The following is an 18,886-nucleotide window of genomic DNA, read 5'->3' as shown; positions in this document are numbered from 1 at the left end:
TCTCTATAATCTTCACATTTGTTTTTCACAGACATGTATCTCATGGTCAAAGGGAATATTGTTTTCCAAGCAACAGAGGCAGGCTGGGTCCCATCCCATGAATCATGTATTGTGCAATATACGGCTCTACTGGAGAATTTCACACAACATGCACATTTTAAATTGTGATTTTGTGATTGATATCTTTTGACAGGACATTTCTTATGACTTATGTCTTTCTGGCATTTATTTGAAAAACGTGATCTGTGTTTTTCAGTTTCATCAATCACAGTTTATTGCGCCTATTTGTTATCATTTCTAGGAAGTTTTTACAATGTATGCAGCGGAGGTCAGACCCCTCCCCGCGGTTCCGGTTGCACGGCTCTGATTGGTATGCTCGGAGGATAAAGGTGGAGCAGCTGGAAATGCGCACCGAACGCACGGAGAGCAGAGGAGCTGGGCAGCAGAGGAGGAGTCGGTGGACCACCCGATGCCTTGCTAAACTTACAGCAGCAGCCACAAAAACGGGCTCCAACACCGAAGAGTCTACCGTCCTGCTGTGAGATTTGAGTAGCTGGGGTTCCAGATGTGCTCACAGATTTCTCTCCGCTCCAGATGAACGTAAGTTTGTCTTTTCGCATGTTAATATTCAGATGCTGCTGCAGATGATGTTTTAATGTTTGGTCTGGGCTACACATGCATTCAGTGTCACCAATGAACGAAATAATAATGCATGCCTTTAAAATGCGTAACCTTCTTAGACCTTAATTGATATTTCTTAACTTTTTTTGCGGACACCAACATAATCATTGAACTGAGAACTGTAACTCTTCTCTGTGAAAATAATTAGTGTACATCCACTAAAATGCGATTTATGAAGCAACATATAGGCTATGGATATTCATTTGTATGTGGCTTTGATAATTCATGTTGCTGTTAGAAGTTGTCCACATAATTATGCGTAACATCCGAATATCTGAGTGCATTAATCCTATTTAAATAATAATTTGGGATTGATTATAAACAGTAAATGTTGGTTTTCGACAATGTATTAACGTTTGCTTATCTGTAACTCGATTTTAGGAGAGAGAGAGAGAGAGAGAGAGAGAGAGAGAGAGAGAGAGAGAGAGAGAGAGAGAGAGAGAGAGAGAGAGAGAAAATGGCCCGTGCATTGCTTATCAGATGTTATGTGTACATCGGCAATAGTTACACAATGTGTCATCCAACATGCCATTCCTTGTAAATGATTTCAGCTCATCTTTCATCAAATTTCACATCAGGAGAAAATAGTAAACATGTGAGTCACGTAGTTGTACACAATCAAAGCAAACCTGACATAACTGTGTTTTTTTCTTATGAATGAACAGTCTTCAAAAAGACCTTAGGGTTTTATTCGAAACATCTCCCACCCACTTGCCCATGGTGTGGTTTTAGTATTCACAGCACGTCAGTGGCGCAGCTCTGTTTGGCTGTACAGGTGTTGGCACCGTCATCATAACTGATAACACGGAGGCTGCCACACATTTATTAAATGCACCGGGACACCAAGGCCCGGGGGACTGACTTCATTTGCATTTAAACTCGGAAAACAAACTGAGACAAACACAGATTATTTTCGTGTTGCAGTTTAAGAACGTTTAGTTTGGGCTCAGACAACAAAGAGCTGAGTCCCCCACGGTTTTAGTTTTCTAAACTTGTTGATTTCAACATTAACTAAAGTTAAAACAGCAAGCTTTAAATCTAACACAACACGTTGGAAATTATTTTCACTTTACTTAAAACACCCCCAACCGGACTAGAGTAATTTATGATCTCATTGTAATGCATTGTAAATAGATGGTAATTTGTTACAAATGAGAATTATAATACGCTACGATCCTTGAAAACAATAAAGTCAGTCAGTGACAACCATTATGTTAAATTATACTTTAAATCATTATAACATTTGTTTTGATTGTTGTATAAAGCATTCCTAATATAAATGAGTGCTTATAACTATAAATATAACATTTCTGAGCAGATTTTAACTCATTATACGTTTATTTATAATGCATTATTGACATAAGTGTGTGTTGTCTTCTCTGTTCCTATGTTATTATGATGAGTGAAGTAATTCAGAAAAGCACAAGCCATTTGTAAATTCTATTTGCATATTAGCACGATAATATGCACTATAGGAAGTCAAGGAGTTGTGAAGACGTTTATATTGGATAAATGGACTGTATTCATCATTTAGATTCTACTTCACTGATTTGCAATGTGGCAAACAGATACTTCCATATAAGCTATATTACTTCCTCTTGATGAGTTGTACTATTCATTCATTGCATTTTTCTTTGCCTGCAGGTCGGTTTTCAGCACAGATTTCTTTGGATAACCTTCGCCCACTTCAAGGCCCATGACTCACACATCTTGTTGTTTGCCTCTTTCTTTTCACCTCACTCTCGTTACCAGCACTGATCTTCATGGTTGTTAAGCAGAATGTGGCTTCCTTTGTGTGCCTCAGAAAATGAACGCCCCTCTGTGTGACTCTGTATCGACCATGTTTCATCTGACAACAGACAACCAACTGAACTCTAGCTGCAATGGCTCCCTGCCCTCTTCTAACTGGACAGCGGGGGACAATGCTTTGCAGCTGCCCACCTTCACAACAGCAGCTAAAGTCAGAGTGGTAATCACCTGCATTCTCTGTGGCATATCCGCCTTTTGCAACCTGGCCTTGCTGTGGGCAGTGCACAGCGACGGGAAGCGCAAATCCCACGTCAGGGTGTTGATAATCAATCTGACGGTGGCCGATCTGCTGGTGACCTTCATCGTGATGCCGCTGGACGCAGTGTGGAACATCACAGTCCAGTGGCTGGCTGGAGACTTTGCCTGCAGGCTGCTGATGTTTCTTAAGCTGCAGGCGATGTACTCCTGCGCCTTCGTCACCGTGGTGATCAGTCTGGATAGGCAGTCTGCCATCCTCAACCCTCTGGCTATCAGTAAAGCCGGGAAGAGGAACAGAGTCATGCTGATGGTGGCGTGGGGCATGAGTGTCGTGCTGTCTGTCCCTCAGGTAAGGCCAGCTGAGGCCAGGGGTCTGCACTGTTCTTTAAAAGAGGCTGTAAACATGTTCTCATTAAAGCTTGGGTAGGAAACATTGGATAAGCCAGGAAAAGTAAGATAGATTTGAAAAGATTCAGCCAAAACATCCAATTAAACTCCTTCCCAATTAAAGTAGCTAGCAGCACTTGCTTAATACGTCTCTAAAACTCGCGAGGAGTGGACAACATTGTGTGTTTTTTTCGATTTAATTTAGCAGGCACTTTTATCCAGAGCAATTTACAATAAGTGTAAAAAACCATGTAGGTACAAACAGCAGGAAACAGGCAGGAACCTTTGCTTTCAAATAAGCCAGTGTAAGTGCTGGTGCATTAGCTTCAGAGGAGCAAACCTTTTGAGTGCTACATTTCGATTTTCTCCTTCTTAATGGCCAAGGTGCGTGAGCAACAGGTCGGTTTTCAGTCTACACTGACGTATCAACGTAGACAACTTACACACTATTATCACTATCAACGTAGACAACTTACACACTATTATCACTTTCAACGTAGACAACTTACACACTATTATCACTATCAACGTAGACAACTTACACACTATTATCACTATCAATGTAGATAACTTACACACTATTATCACTATCAACGTAGACAACTTACACACTATTATCACTATCAATGTAGATAACTTACACACTATTATCACTATCAACGTAGACAACTTACACACTATTATCACTATCAACGTAGACAACTTACACACTATTATCACTATCAACGTAGACAATTTACACACTATTATCACTATCAATGTAGATAACTTACACACTATTATCACTATCAACGTAGACAACTTACACACTATTATCACTATCAACGTAGACAACTTACACACTATTATCACTGTCAACGTAGATAACTTACACACTATTATCACTATCAACGTAGACAATTTACACACTATTATCACTATCAACGTAGACAATTTACACACTATTATCACTATCAATGTAGATAACTTACACACTATTATCACTATCAACGTAGACAACTTACACACTATTATCACTATCAACGTAGATAACTTACACACTATTATCACTATCAATGTAGATAACTTACACACTATTATCACTATCAACGTAGACAACTTACACACTATTATCACTATCAACGTAGACAACTTACACACTATTATCACTATCAACGTAGATAACTTACACACTATTATCACTATCAACGTAGATAAAAATGTGTAGATTTTTCAAATTGCAAAACTGGACGGAAAATGAGCCCATTAGCAGGAAGAGTTCGTCGCCAACATTTTTGTCATGAAAATCATAAATAAAGATCTGCAGACTGTAGCTGCCTTAAGTGCATTTATTTAATTAATTAATTTAAAAGCACATCCACACGTGGATTTTCCAGCTAATGCTCTTCTTCAGTTGCGCAAATGAAGTGTAGAATAAATGTAAAATGTAAATGGAGCTGCAGAGTGCAAATTTGTGTTTTAATTTGTTGTCTTCTGCTGGTCCAGCTACTGCAGTCTTTTGTCAACATGGACATGTAATGCAATGTGGGAGGTTGAGCAGGCGAGAGGACCATACGAATCTTAAGAGGTTAAGGAGCTCTTTATTTGCATAAAGAAATGTGAAAACAGTCCTGCCCAGGAAGTCAATACTTGTCTTTTGACCATAAATGCCCATCTGTCCGTTATTTAATCTGTTTACTATTCAGATAGATAGAGTATCATAGAGACCAAAATCCAGTGACGTGCACAGGTACGGGCTAATGTTGCCCGGGCAACAGCCCGTTTGCCATTTTTGTCCGACCTGCCCCTCTGGAGCATATGGAGAGAGCGAGAGTTTTGTTTTGTTTTCTATTGTGACCGAATCAACATGATAAGCCCACAATTAGTATTGTAGCGTCTCACTGCGATAAAAACAAAACTTGTCAGAGCTTTCATCTGCCTCCAGTCACGTGACTTTGTTTACAATCTGACAGCTGGAAGCAAAGGCAAGCCCTCCGAGTCCGGCCTCATATGGCTATGGTGATCACACCAAATGGCGTTAGAGTATAGGGGACAAACGAGGGGACGTTACTTCCTCTTGACACCGTCGGTTATTTAAAAAAAAAAAACAATTAGGCCTAAATATAGCCTATTTGTTGTTATTGTGCTTCGGTCTTTCTGTGTCTTTTCACCTGCTCTGTGAACTCCCTCAACCGGGCCGCTCACTCTCTTTTCTTGATTGCCCTCTCTCAGAGAACACTTCACTGTCCCGCTTCATTGTAGGATTTCTGCCATGTCTCTACTTTAATTTGACCATCTCTGTTATTAGGTTATGGAATTCTAAATACATAAGTAATGAAATACCTTACCGTTACTACGCTCATAAAGAATTATAAGAATAATGCGTATTGAACTGGTTTCATTAATTCGTGATTTTATTTAAGGTAATTAGGCTAGTTAGAAGCCCTATTTGATCTATGTCTGCCGAGCAGTTACAATGGTCAAACTACATTAAAACAGAAGTGTCCCCATTTTTCTTTAATAGTTACTAACATTAGATCTTTTAATGAGATGTGAACCGCAAAAAATGTGCCTGAATAACGAATTTAGCAGTTGGACATGAAAGTCAACTGATTGTCACTTGCAATGACAGTGTTGTGCTTTTATTACATTACATTACATTTGTTAGACACTTTTATCCAACGTGACATTCAGTACTGTGGACAATCCCCACAGGAGCAATTTGGGGTGAAGTGTCACCAGGGAAACAACGACATGCTGACTGCAGTGGGACTTTTGTATTGTAGCCTTTATTTAACCAGGTGAAAATCCCATTGAGATCAACGATCTCTTTTTCAAGGGAGACCTGCAGCAGACTTGAACTTCCTATCCCCAGATTAGAAGTCCAGCACACTACCCACTGAGCCACAGCCACCCCATTTTATATCATGAACCTTTTACATTAAAAACAAGGGGGGAGGCCCTTTTTCCAGTTTAGAGCAATAGCCCATCCAAATGTCTGTGCACGTCCCTGCCAAAATCCAACAACCAATTTATTCCGGTAACAGGTATTGAATAACCAAAAGCATACTTTAATGGTTTGTTATCTAATAGTGATTTTGGTAACTTTTTCCATCATTACAAGAAGCAGTTTATTCCCTTTGAGGTAAAGGGTGTAAAGCCAACAGACACCTGACAATCCTAATGGATCATAGGAACAAATATCTCACATAAAATACAAACTATCTACATGTCTAAATAGCACTATAGCCAGAACACACATCTTGAGACATTTCGTGTCCTGAGACAGCCTTTATGGGGAATGGCAAGTTATTGCTGAATCTTTTGTAGTAGCCATGGATGTTTTCTCCAATCCTTTCTAATCGTGGTTCCTTTCCCTGCTCAGATGTTCCTTTTTCACAACGTGACCATCGTCCATCCAGAGGACTTCACTCAGTGCACTACACGTGGGAGTTTCGGCACTCACTGGCATGAAACGGCCTACAACATGTTCACCTTCTCCTGCCTGTTCCTGCTGCCTCTGGTCATCATGATCACGTGCTACACCAGGATCTTCTGTGAGATCTCCAAAAGACTGAAAAGGGACAACGGTGAGGTCAAATAGAGGCTCTGTGGATCTGTTTACTTCAGGGATTAGCTTTTTAATAACAACATATCTGTAGCTGCAGTTTGTTTGACCCTTTTAGTAAAAGTGCATTGATGGAAGCTGGGTTGTTGGTTGGGTGATTTAGTTATTATCTCTTCTCTGTCCTGGGCCCTGTTCTTCAAATGTATCTTAACTAATCCAGGCTAACAGGATGATACCAGGCTGAGCTAATCCTGTTTACTCTCAACCACTTGGTTGCATCCTTGATGAAGTTACCTTGGATAACAGTGTGCTCTTATTTAGAAATGATGACCAAATGAAGGAAGAGTTAAGGAAAATCTTAAACCTGTTAACAAATGAAACCTTACTTATATGAGTTCTGAAGGTAATCATTACATATTAGTGTACACATGATAAATATCTATCTAAATATAGATATAAATCTATCTATAAATACAACATGTTCTCCAATAGACTTTTTAACAGTTTGACTATTTGAGTTGAGTTGATGCCTTTCTGTTTTGCTTAGGTTAATTTTATTATGAAATTGTAATTGGGATTATTACAGATCGTGTTTAATTAACCTCCATGTCCTCGTCTAAAATCCTCTCCAGACAGCCTTTCTTAATGACTCAAAAAAAGCAAGTAATGTATTTGAAAATAATGATGTGTGGGGTTTATAGACAATTGTCCAGGTACTTTGGATTTAAGAGTTACAGATTAATCTAAAACCAGTTTAAGAAGACCAAAAAAAACAGACCCATCGACAAATAGTCATCAGTCTAATCAGGATAACTCTTTCACACGAAGGACGTGGCACTGGTCCCAGCTTTCATTCAATAAAGTTATTGAGTCAATTCTCACCAATGAGTACAAATTGTGTATTTTTAGGATTCAAGAAGGATGTTCCCTGCTCTTAATGCCAGTCCCTCGGTTCACCACTTTGCTCCTGAGTGACTAATGTGAAATAATGTGTTTCCTGTTCTTCTCTCAGTTCCCTCCAATGAAGTGCGCTTGCGGTGTTCAAAGAATAACATCCCCAGAGCGCGGATGAGGACTCTAAAGTTAAGTATAGTGATCGTCTCGTCTTTCATTATCTGCTGGACTCCATACTACCTGCTGGGCCTGTGGTACTGGTTCTTCCCCAACGACCTGGAGGGGAAGGTCTCCCACTCCCTGACCCACATCCTGTTCATCTTCGGGCTCTTCAACGCCTGCCTGGATCCTCTCATCTACGGCCTGTTCACCATTCACTTCCGAAAGGGGCTGCGGAGGTTTTACTGCAAAGCCAGCGCAGCGTCTAACCAGGAGAACCCCACAGTCCTGTCTTTCACCTGCGCCGCCAACTCTCTGCCGCTGAAGAGAGACGGGAGCCCCGTGAGCCAGGAGAGGTTCATGCTGTGTGATGACGACCACACTAAAGCAGATACAGAGCAGAGCGAGATCCAAACCAGTCCAGCCCCGAGAGCATCAAATTAGGGGAATTTACCGTATGAGGCTCTCTGACAATTTCATAACACTTCTATTTATTTAAATGTATTTTGTGTTTGACCGTCTGATGTGTGGGGTTCCTGTATTTCTTGATGTGACATTTTGATTTACTTTACCAATCGTCAAATACTTCTGTATAAATCACAAAATTCCCAACTGCAATGGTCGGAAAGCACAGTAGTTTGATTTTCTTGCAGAAGGTAAGCTTCAATCACATCAGAATGACATCACAAGCTTCGTTACAAAGTATGTTTATTGCTCTGTTCATTGTAACGTGTGGTTATTTTTTTATTAAAATGTATTCACTAAGATTTGAAGTGTTTGAATCTGTTGCTGTTGAAAGCATTTTTCAGAGGGTAAATGAAGACAAGCTGTGTGGGGAGAGATAAACGAATCTCATCTTAAATTATAAGCACGCAAATCCCTGTTGCACGGCAATGCCATTCAGACACATCCTCATGTCTCCAGTGATGTGTAGCCCGACGAGCCCTGAGGGGATGCTACCGCTAATCAGTGCTTAGTCATAGCGTCCAGATGAAAAGGCCATGTATACCCTCTGAGTGTGACAAATTGACATTGGAAGAGTTAACAGATAATTTCATATCTTCCTCGCTATGCTCTTTGGAATCAAACATACAGTTGTTTATGTTAATAACGAAGAATGGTTGGGAAAGAAGGTTCTGGTGCAGACAGTGACGGATCGGCATATATCATGTCATGATAGTGTACAAAAAAAATATATATATTAAATTTTCTTTAAAATAATATTTATTAAGGAAAATATAATACTCAAAAGTGAACTCTGAATAACTGGGAATTGCATCATCTTTCATGTCTTAGGAAGTATTTAATGATAAACAGTTTGTAATCTGGGACAGGGTTTATTTAAGCCTTCCAGGCTTTATGTGGAAGATTTTCTAGGTCACGTTCTGCTATGTCCGCAAGCAATTAGAATTTTAAATGGTGATAAGAAAACATGCATTCTTTAAATTGATGCCTATATACTTCATATTTGACTCTACCTGAATGTGAAATTGAGCTCATGCATACATACAAATTGTTTGCCACCAGGATCCGAAAAGTAATCCATATTTAAAACATGACCTTAGACATCAAAAATTGTAATTGCAACTACACAGCTGGTTTTAACAAATTCATTTAATTGTTTCAACATTTAATAATCTTTAAGAAATAAAACAAGTTCAACAGTTTGACATTTAGCTTCAGAGGAAGACAATTTTCTAATATCTCTGTTATTGTTATCAATTCTGTTTTGTTTTACTTTTGTACTAATGAGAGCAAATGCCTAAAGAGGCCATCGCTGCAGTTGATTGGACGTTTCTAGGGAAGGCAAAATAGAGGGGATTGGGAGCTGGGAATAACAACAGCAGGTTTGTTTTTTATTTCTTTGCATAACAGTAAATGTTGATAAAGCATCAATGTCACAAGGAAATGACTAAAAGCACCAACAGCAAAAAGACAGCAATGACAGTTCAGTCCCTGTTTCGTTAAGAGGCTATTGCTGCATTGTTATACTGTCTAATTGTTTTTCCCCTGGTACAAATGTGGATATCTTGAATAGAGCTCCTGCACTTTTATTACGCCATCAATGATATTTGGGCCCTTTGCCGTCACCCTCAGCACATTATTCTATTTAATGTATAATGAGGCTTTTGAGCACATATTCAAATCTGTTTTCCGCAGCAGTTCCTTTTCACACAGAGTCCGATCTGATGCTGAAGATGCAGTACCAACGATGCAACAATGGAGAGTGTGTTTGTATGCAAACGATAAGGGGGATGTCGTCCGAAGAATCTCTCTGTCAAATGAACACCACCTGTCCATTGTAGCTCAAGGATTCAAATGATTGATCTGCTGCCAATCTGAACTAATAAAGAGAGAACATCATGAATAATTCAACAGCTGCATATTGCTGATTGGTTTCAGACGAACAATATCTGATTTGTTTTGATCTTCTGATCCCTCTCACATATGTTCATCCAATTAGCTGTTACTCTATGGTACTCAATGCAAATAGACAACATTTAGCTCGTTGTTTGCTAACATATTTCCAGTGACTGTTATGGGACAGACTATAACATTCCAAATGCACTTCAATATTTCTTGCACCCTGTTTTGTTTTTTGTGTACTGTCATTAAATAAAACCTATGAGACATTCAAGGACCCAAAGGGCATAATCACTCCAAATACACTCATCCTATTGCATAAAATGTCAGAGAAGGCCTTCCAGCACCACAGATGTAACAACTAATTCAACATAATAAAACAATGTCAATGTCCTTTTTGTACAGTTAAACTGATTAAGGGTCATTGCCTCAAATATGTTTGGTAGTTCTAGCATAAAACCGGAGATTAGGTTATATTGGAAATATCATTTGGACCTGTGAGATAAAGGTCTCTAATGAACATTCGTGCAGGGTGCATTCAGAAGGAGCTCTCCAATGGAATACAAAGAAACACTAGTACCTCGGAGCAAAACAAGATGTGCTGCTGCCCCTCAGCTGGCTGCCGCTCGGCTGTGTCTCTGTTGCTCCAGCTCGGCTGTGTCCTGCAGCTGCTTCCATGTGTGGGCGATAGCCTTGTTCCTTTCATCCGCAGACAGCACTCTTCACATGAAAACATAGGGGACACATGATAAGACACTACTTTAACAGTACACTTTGGATAGTTAGTGCACTGGTGTTTGGATTTGTGGGAATATATTTTCCAAAAACGATTGGACACCACATAGATTATGGTTGCTAGACACAAAGAAAGCCACCTTTGCCGGAGGTAGATATTGTAGGCTTCCTCCAGTGTGTTTTGTCTCTGGGAGTCTGGATGTGAAATGATATACTGCTCCATGATGCCATGCTCTCCAAAAGTGAAGCTGAACAGCTGGCTCTGTCTCCCTGCGCTGCAGCTGGACTCCTGCTCCCCTGTGGAAGACATGAAGGCCTTTAGTGACAGCAGTTCAGATTTCATTTGGGACAGTAGCTCAGTCTGTGGAAGAATTGGAGGGTTCCTTGGTCCTAATTGAACAAAGTACAGATTGTTGACTTTTAGCAGACCTCACCATGCGGCCCTTCAACCCGTTTGTGCATGTGTGTATTTTGTTCCTTAATGTAAAATAACAACAAAAACAATGAACATGTTTTTTCCTCTGGGGATTCATAAAGAACATTTGACTCTTGGTTTACCTTGTATGACCAGAGTCTGCTGTTTAGTGTTCAGAGCATAAACAGGACTGCAGGGAGTGGAAATCTGAAAGGTCTTAGGAGGATTTAAGAAGCACACTTTGGTTTTGTTGAGGACATCTTGGAGGAACATTTTTCCATTTCTTTGCACCACAAGCATCTGGTCGAAGCAAAAAAACAAGACAGGAGAATCCAGAGAATCAAATATTGTTATACTTTTGGTACTATAGGAATTCCCTCTGCATTTGAGCTTAACTTTTGTATGAGTAACTTTATTGTTTCTACCATACTCTGCAGGAACGGCACTGGTGCAATGACAGTTGGGATGTCTCCGCTGTCTTTGGGCCTGTAGCGACAGAGGACGTTATGAGTGAGGTAATGTTTTGATTGATTGCATTTGATCTGACAGAGAAAATAAATACATGATATGGAAATGTGTAACAAACATATAGGATACCTTTCATTGAGCTGCGCTGTGCAGGATTGAGCCCCTCGTCCTGAAGTGACTGCGTGAACCGTTCCACTTTTACACAACACTGAAAGACAGACTGTTGCAGCAGTTTGGGAATCATCAGCAGACTCATGCTGGAAATCCACAAACTGCATCCTGGAGAAAGCACTGTCTGTCGCGGACACCGGGACAACAGACAAAGGAGACCCTGAGGGGGGGGGGGGGGAAAGAAAATGAGAATGAAACAAGCCATAGCTTTATTGCAAACCTAGGAGGCAAAAAGTGTCTCCGTGTCTGTTGCTGCATCATTCCACAAACTCATTATTGCTTTTCAGTGAAGTTTCTTCTGGGGAAATCCTAAAATAACTAAGATAACTGATACGAGGAGCTGGATAGCATACACTGATTCATGTTAAGGTAGACATATTAAAATAAAACTACATGTGGATACTATAGGAACAAATATGTTTTTTTTACATGACATTTTCATTAAAGGTAGGGTAGGTAAGAATGGAGAAACCAACTCGAGTACGCTAGAATTTGAAAGTACGCAGCCCAATAAAATCTGCCCCTTCCTTCAGACTTCCTTTCAGAGCCCCTCCTCCAACACACACGAACGCGCACATGACCAATGAGGGCACGAGACAAGTTTGTGCACAGATGGAAGGCTGACAGGCAGGCAGGCCATCCAGTTATTTTAGCCGGGCCGGCTCAGATGATTGGTCGTGCTTTTTACAGCACCACGACTTCCACAGATGAAATTTTGTATGTATTTATTGTCAAAGCACTTAAGATATTCATTGCTATCGGGATGTTAAGAGCATTCCATGGAATATAACTAAAAGTGTTTCGGATGTGAATTACCTACCCCACCTTTAAGGAGAAACCAAATAAACACAAATGCTCTAATTGAATGGCTTGGATATTTTTGGAATACTTCTCCATAAGGTTTGCTCACCAGACTGCCTGTCCCACACACACACTAAAGCGTCGTCGAGCCCAAGAGCAATGAAACGTGTGCATCGACTAACAGCCGAGCAGAGGATTTCCTTTGCGTTTGGCCACAACACATCTAGCATGGGTTCCACATCTGCCCCAAAAACAGAAAGGTCAACACCAGAAATCTATGCCTAGTAACAACACCCAACATGTTTTAACAATGTGAGCACCCAGCAGATACATATCCTACCCGTTTTGTTCTTTGGTGACTTTCGTAGCAAATAATGAAAAAGATTATGGCTGCCACTCCACCACACACAGACAGAAACAGGCAATGCTGCGGAGAAAAGGTCAGAGATTAAAGACGACGTTAATAGAAGCACAGTCTGCCACTGCAGATGTGACAAGGCCTTGATTGAATGAAAATAAGGGATACATCAACAACAGGGATTCATTAGCTGGCAACTGCAATTGTCAAATGTGTTTTTAGTGGACGCTCCCACGTCCATTACAAACCTGGCTGATCCTTTGCATGACTGTCACCAGCAAACTGACCACAAGGCAGGAGAAAGTGATGGGTGCAACGTCTGAAAAACGATTTCATGTATGAGACATGAATAATGTATGCGAAGACTTCAATCAAAGAACATGCAAGTACATCTCAAACAGAGCTATGATATTTCTTCGCGGTGACATGCTGGTCGTAACTGTAAGCTTTATCGAACCTTTCGTTTATTTTTCCTGTTTCTTTATCAAAAGGCTGTTCATCCCATTGACTGCTGCCCATGTCTTCGTCCAGAGCCAGACAGTATGTCAAAAAGTCGTTCTCGAGTGGACCATCCAGTTCTGTCCCTGCAAAACATCAGAAACATGCCGGGATATTGATTCTTATCTTCAATGTATGTGCTTATTATTTAACTGCAATTTGTCACCTACAGTCTATGCTTGTAACAGCAAAGAAAACAAATAACTTTCACTTTAGTCATTTAGAAAGTTATATAAATACTAGGGCTGCACGATATTGCAAAAAACTGACATTGCGATTTTTCCTCCCTGCGATATATATTGCGATATGAACACATACAGGAATTGAAGAAAATACCGTTTTTTTGTCCGCAAACCATCTTTTCTTGAACTTTAATGCTATAATTGGTATTTTATTTAACCGGATGAAGGATTTTAGTCACGGACGTCTGTATCTTAAGTTACCAGAGCAACAAGCTGAGCTAGCTCGGTTAGCAGCGCCGAGCTGCCCTGGAGAAACACATGAAACTACTTTATTCAGTGTTTTTACCTTTAATCACCGGGTCCGTTTGTTTTGGAGATTTGGTTGTGATTGGTGGTTTGCTGTTCATGCAGAGCCTGCATGTCACTCACTGAAGTACCCCTGCCCTGACATGAGAGCCGTGCGAGTTTTCCTTTTGTAGCAAGCAGCAAAAGAATTGTAACATGACGTGTTTGAGTTCATTTGCCTACTTAATATCGCGTCCTAAGAAAAACACCATGCATCTATTCTACACCATGACTTCCACTTCCACACACCACACTATAGTTAATACATGGTTGCTCTAGATACAATTATACCTGCAGGAGTCTTGGGTGGCTGGATTTTAATCACCGCTGCAAGTGGAGACCATTTCACTTCCACATCTGCCGATGAGTCAGGGTCCTGAGGAGGATTCAATAACATTCAAACTGCTTGAAATGTCCTCTGTACTTGAAACTCAATGGCATATATGAGTATCAGGCTCCAGATAAACCGGCATACATTCTCATTAAAACTAGAAATCCCTGTGGGAACATCCTTCCCAGCCATATTGCTAATAACAGAGAGCACAGGAGCATGTATTGTTATGTAGTATTGTTTCAGTAGCCACTCTGGAGTGCAACACGCTCCAAGGGTAGCACTGTTTTTAGAAAGCATTGAGTCCAAGTACTTTTCTGTTCTTAATGCCATTATATGCCTTTATCTGTGAACATATTCTACCATTTTCTCATTTTTAAGATACAACTGCATGCCCTCCGTTTTCTTTCTGTATATTTTAAAACTACTTACTGAAAAAAAAAAACTGAATAAATTCGAACTTATGTCAGATTCAACTGGTTGCTAACAATGAAATGTCATTGTATGTCGAATGGCTCATATGATGCCTAATACGCAACCATGTTATATCCACCCTATCATTCAGATTTCAGTACATTACCTGATTTTGAGATGGTTCCACCTCCAACTCTTTGAGCCAAGCGTCTGAGGGGAAGTGATAGACCTCGAGCCAAACTTCACTGTTACCTTATAGAGAAGAGAAAATCATGGAATAAATACTTGAAAGAGAAGCTTTTAATTAAAATCATTAATTAATGAAAGGAGCTCTACAGGAATGGCGTACTTACAGCTGATTGACGCCGCTCCATAATGTCCCCCTTCAGACAGTTCAAATGTCAAGCAAATGCTCCTTTTGTTGATATTTTCCTGATATTGAAAGGAATTAATTATTTAAAACAAAATGTTACACTCCTAACCGTAACACACACAAACAGAAACAGTTTGACATTATGTAAGTGTCCCCATCAACAACACATACAAACCAAAAAAGGTGGAGGACAGTCAAAGTATATCTGTACGTACCATGGTGTTAATGACGCTGAGGAGGTGAATGCTTTCACAGTGATATGCAAAGACTCTAGCAACACCTGCAGTGAACAATGAAAGGAACTTATGGCAGAATGACAAAACATATTTAACACTTTCTGAAAATCTCTTTGGCCTTTCTTGTTGTAACCTTTATTTTCTTTAATTCCATGTGTTTTTGTCTCAGCGCAGTTCAGTAATAATTCATGACTTCAGGATCACGCAGAGTATTTCCAGTGTACAAATAAATGTCAATCTGTCAATCCCAGACTATCTGTTCATGTGTTATGCAGGAGAAGGATGAGAGAGGCACTATACTGACCCATATCGTCAACTGTGGCAAGCAGATGGGCTTTCTCAGCCATTGTGGTGATTTGAATAGAAGTCATTTCCAGCCCGTCCTGCAGCCACTCTGCAGCACAGAGCAGAGAAGAAGCACACCACACAGAGATACCCCGGGAGTGACCCAGGCCGAGGAGCCTGCCGTCTGCAGAGCACGCCACGCAGAGGGTGCTTTCTGGGAGCTGACAGATAAGTCACAACAGAGAAAAGGTCATTCCTTTGAAAAACACTGATCTGATCTTTTCATTCAATAACCTATTTTTTTACGGTCTGTTTAATAGATTTTAGAGTAGAATTGGGAGGGATGAAAACCCTCTTTAATGGTCACACATGCAGAGCACACAGTGACATTTGTTCTCTGCATTTAACCAGGAGTCTAGTACTAGGAGCAGTGGGCAGTTATTGTACGGCAGGGCCCAGGAGGTGAACTTGGACCTCTCCAAGTAGCAGTCCACACTCCATATTTAGGTCTGGTCGGGGACTTGAACCGGCGACCCTACGGCTCACAGTCCAAGCCCCCTACTGACTGAGCCACTGCCGGACACTGTTTTTAAGGACAGGTAGTGTGCTAAAAGTGTGAACATAACGGCACCACTCTGAGCTAACCAAGGAGGCGGGATAAAGCAAGGAAAAGGATAAAGACAATTATGATAGAACAGACATATACGAGGAAGAATAAAATGCTTTACATGTTTCAATAAATAAATGTTCTATATAGGAAGTGAGAGACAGTGATCAGAGAAATAGGTGAACATGAAGAAGACCTCATCACATCCTCTTAAGCACACGAGTCGTTATTAGAATATATGAAAGGTCTTAATGTGCCTGTAGAGCCCTTTGGACGCATTGGAATAATGGTCAAAATAACACACAGTTTAGAAAGAGTTGTGCAGATGGTTTGTCAATTATGTGACAAGAATAATTTCCCAATAATAATCCAATAACTTTAAACCCCCCAATCTTTACCTCTGTTGCACGGGACATTTCCAACGTAGGTGTTTTCTTCATGGATGTTTCCGTGCTGCAAGCTGCTGTCATGTTTGAGTCAACGGTGCTTTTCCTGGAATACGTGGACATCCATCAGAAAATGTTAATGTTAGAATTAACATTTTATTGTTTGTAAACTTCAAGTTACATTACAGTGAGGAGTAAACAAATAGAAACCCGTAAAGTAGGCCTACATCAAAACTGTACATAACTGTATAAAAAGTACTTGACTAAATGTGCTTAGTTACAACCATTGTAAATATCAGTGGTGGAAAAAGTACTCATAATTTTTACTTTTAAGCAGGTTTAATACAGAGTTGAAATTCTCAGTTACACGTGAAACACAAGTATTCAAATATTGTTAAAGTACAAAAGTATTACCATTAAATATAATTAAAGGAAGTGGTGTACTTTAAGAAAGAATAGAAGATGCAGCATCTGCACAAAAAAATGGTACAACTGAAAGAGGGGTTTTGTCCTTCTCCCTCTGCGTGGGCCATACCTACAAAATAAAGTAAGTACCTTAAAATTGTACTTAAGTACAGTACTTGAGTAAATGTACTCAGTTACTTTACACGACTGGTTACAAGTCTCTCAAAAACGTTCCAACTCTGGTAAAAATAGGCCTAAAACAAGTTAACAAGAAGAGGCGTATACTTTGCATTACAATACAAAAACGTTTCCTGGACTGTTTGGGCCTAGTTAAGAAGCAGGCATGTTAGCTTGTTAGACAAACTACAACAACAACGCGTTCGCAAAAGGTAGAGCTAATGCTATACAACTATAACCACAACACACACAAAGTAGCTCGTTGCTTAGCTCAGCTGTGATTTAAACTATCAAATAAAAATATATATAACTCAAAATGTCATTTCATGTCTCATGCTGCTAAGCCTGCGATTTTACCTTCGATTGTCACACCAGAAGCCGTGGAGTGTATCACGGTCGTCATGACAACTGTTGCCATGTCTTCAAATCCTTCTCCAGTAAGGTTACCGCCGGTAGCCTACTTGAAAATCAGTGCCGTAACATATTTATGGTGGCCCAGTGTTAATTGTTTCAGATAATGGTCTTATTTGTTACGGTTAGGATGCCGTCACGGATAAATTGGCTTCCGATATATGTCAAACAGCAGCTGCTTAGGGATCGTCTTTCAAAATCAATAGACACACACACAATTTAAAGCTTTATGTTCTCCTCTTACATCCCTTCAAATTCAATCAATATGGAGGAATTGAATAATCTGGTGTTTTGTCATAACCAAACAGATCTTTAAATAACCAGATGGCTTTTTTATAAAACATTCTTTTATTTCTATCCTGTTTCTTTTTAGACTATTTGTATTGTTTTATATTTATTTATGTTGCATTGTAAATGGAGACTGGGACTTAAAGGTGGGGTAGGTACGTTTGAGAAACCGGCTCGAGATACACTTTTTGTTATATTCCATGGAATGCTCTTAACATCCCGAGAGCAATGAATATCTTAAGTGCTTTAAGATATTAAGTGCTGTGGAAGCCGTAATACTGTAAAAAGCACGACCAGTTATTTTAGCCGGCCCGGCTAAAAATAACTGGATGGTCTACCTGCCTGTCAGCCTTCCATCGGGGCACACACTTTTCTCGTGCCCTCATTGGTCATGTGCGCGTTCGTGTGCTCTGTAAGGAAGTGGCAGATTTTCTCCGGTTGTGTATTTTCAAATTCTAGCGATCTCGAGACGGTTTCTCAAACTTACCTACCCCACCTTTAAGATTTCCATAGCTTCTAGCTTATGACAATATAACCTTTGAATCTTAAATCTATAGGAAGAAAAAAATATTGATATATTTATAAGGTTTTGTATGTAAATGGTTATGTTCAGATGTTGACCACAAGGGTAAATGTTAATAAACTCAAAATCACAGTGGTTTCATTGAAAAACACTGAAAACTCATAAGCTCATTAGTAGGCTATTTAGTGGATAGCAGTATCTGTCAAACAGCAAAGGAGAGGGTATTTTGGGTAGGTACCGTACCACTCTGCATATAGAGTCTTATTGCACTATTTCACCTTTTTAAACTATTTTTGTATTTACTATTTACTTGCACTATATTTCTGTTTATCTGTTTTATTGTGTTGCACTGTTGGAGGAGCCTGTGACCTAAGATTTTCATCGCCATAACTACACTGTGTTCGTATGACAAAAAAAACAAAAACAAATATGAACCTC

The 18,886-nt window shown here is 39.9% G+C and overlaps 2 protein-coding genes across 6 annotated transcripts; one reads left to right on the top strand and one right to left on the bottom strand.

Moving 5' to 3' along the window:
- Nucleotides 1-312: 312 nt before the first annotated feature.
- Nucleotides 313-8,402, top strand: LOC117443422 (putative gonadotropin-releasing hormone II receptor). The gene is given in 5 exon segments (XM_034079408.2): nt 313-600; nt 2,326-3,037; nt 6,440-6,644; nt 7,635-8,063; nt 8,066-8,402. Coding segments are annotated over 4 exon segments (1,254 nt in total). The 5' UTR covers nt 313-600; nt 2,326-2,488; the 3' UTR covers nt 8,137-8,402.
- Nucleotides 8,403-9,002: 600 nt separating this feature from the next.
- wdr93 (WD repeat domain 93) lies at nt 9,003-17,673 on the bottom strand. Of its 5 annotated transcripts, XM_034079381.1 has the most exons (18): nt 17,584-17,604; nt 17,059-17,179; nt 16,657-16,750; nt 15,671-15,872; nt 15,346-15,410; nt 15,111-15,189; nt 14,924-15,009; nt 14,304-14,388; nt 13,445-13,571; nt 13,236-13,306; nt 12,970-13,056; nt 12,739-12,870; nt 11,787-11,988; nt 11,615-11,675; nt 11,333-11,489; nt 10,915-11,071; nt 10,620-10,759; nt 9,003-10,019 (listed from the first exon to the last, which is right to left on the bottom strand). In XM_034079381.1, the coding sequence occupies exons 3-17, from the start codon at nt 16,726-16,728 to the stop codon at nt 10,651-10,653; spliced, it is 1,692 nt and encodes a 563-aa protein (XP_033935272.1). In that variant the 5' UTR covers nt 16,729-16,750; nt 17,059-17,179; nt 17,584-17,604; the 3' UTR covers nt 9,003-10,019; nt 10,620-10,650. The 5 variants fall into 5 exon arrangements, with proteins under 5 accessions (XP_033935272.1, XP_033935288.1, XP_033935280.1 ...); XM_034079397.2 differs by lacking the exon at nt 17,059-17,179 and having other exon boundaries at nt 17,584-17,673; XM_034079389.2 differs by lacking the exon at nt 17,584-17,604 and having other exon boundaries at nt 17,059-17,264.
- Between the last annotated feature and the right edge of the window lie 1,213 nt (nt 17,674-18,886).

The sequence above is a fragment of the Pseudochaenichthys georgianus genome, chromosome 3 (assembly GCF_902827115.2).
Source record: "Pseudochaenichthys georgianus chromosome 3, fPseGeo1.2, whole genome shotgun sequence".
NCBI classification, from domain to species: Eukaryota; Metazoa; Chordata; class Actinopteri; order Perciformes; family Channichthyidae; genus Pseudochaenichthys; species Pseudochaenichthys georgianus.
Note: the sequence above shows the minus strand (reverse complement) of the source record. Positions and strands in the feature narration are given on the sequence as shown.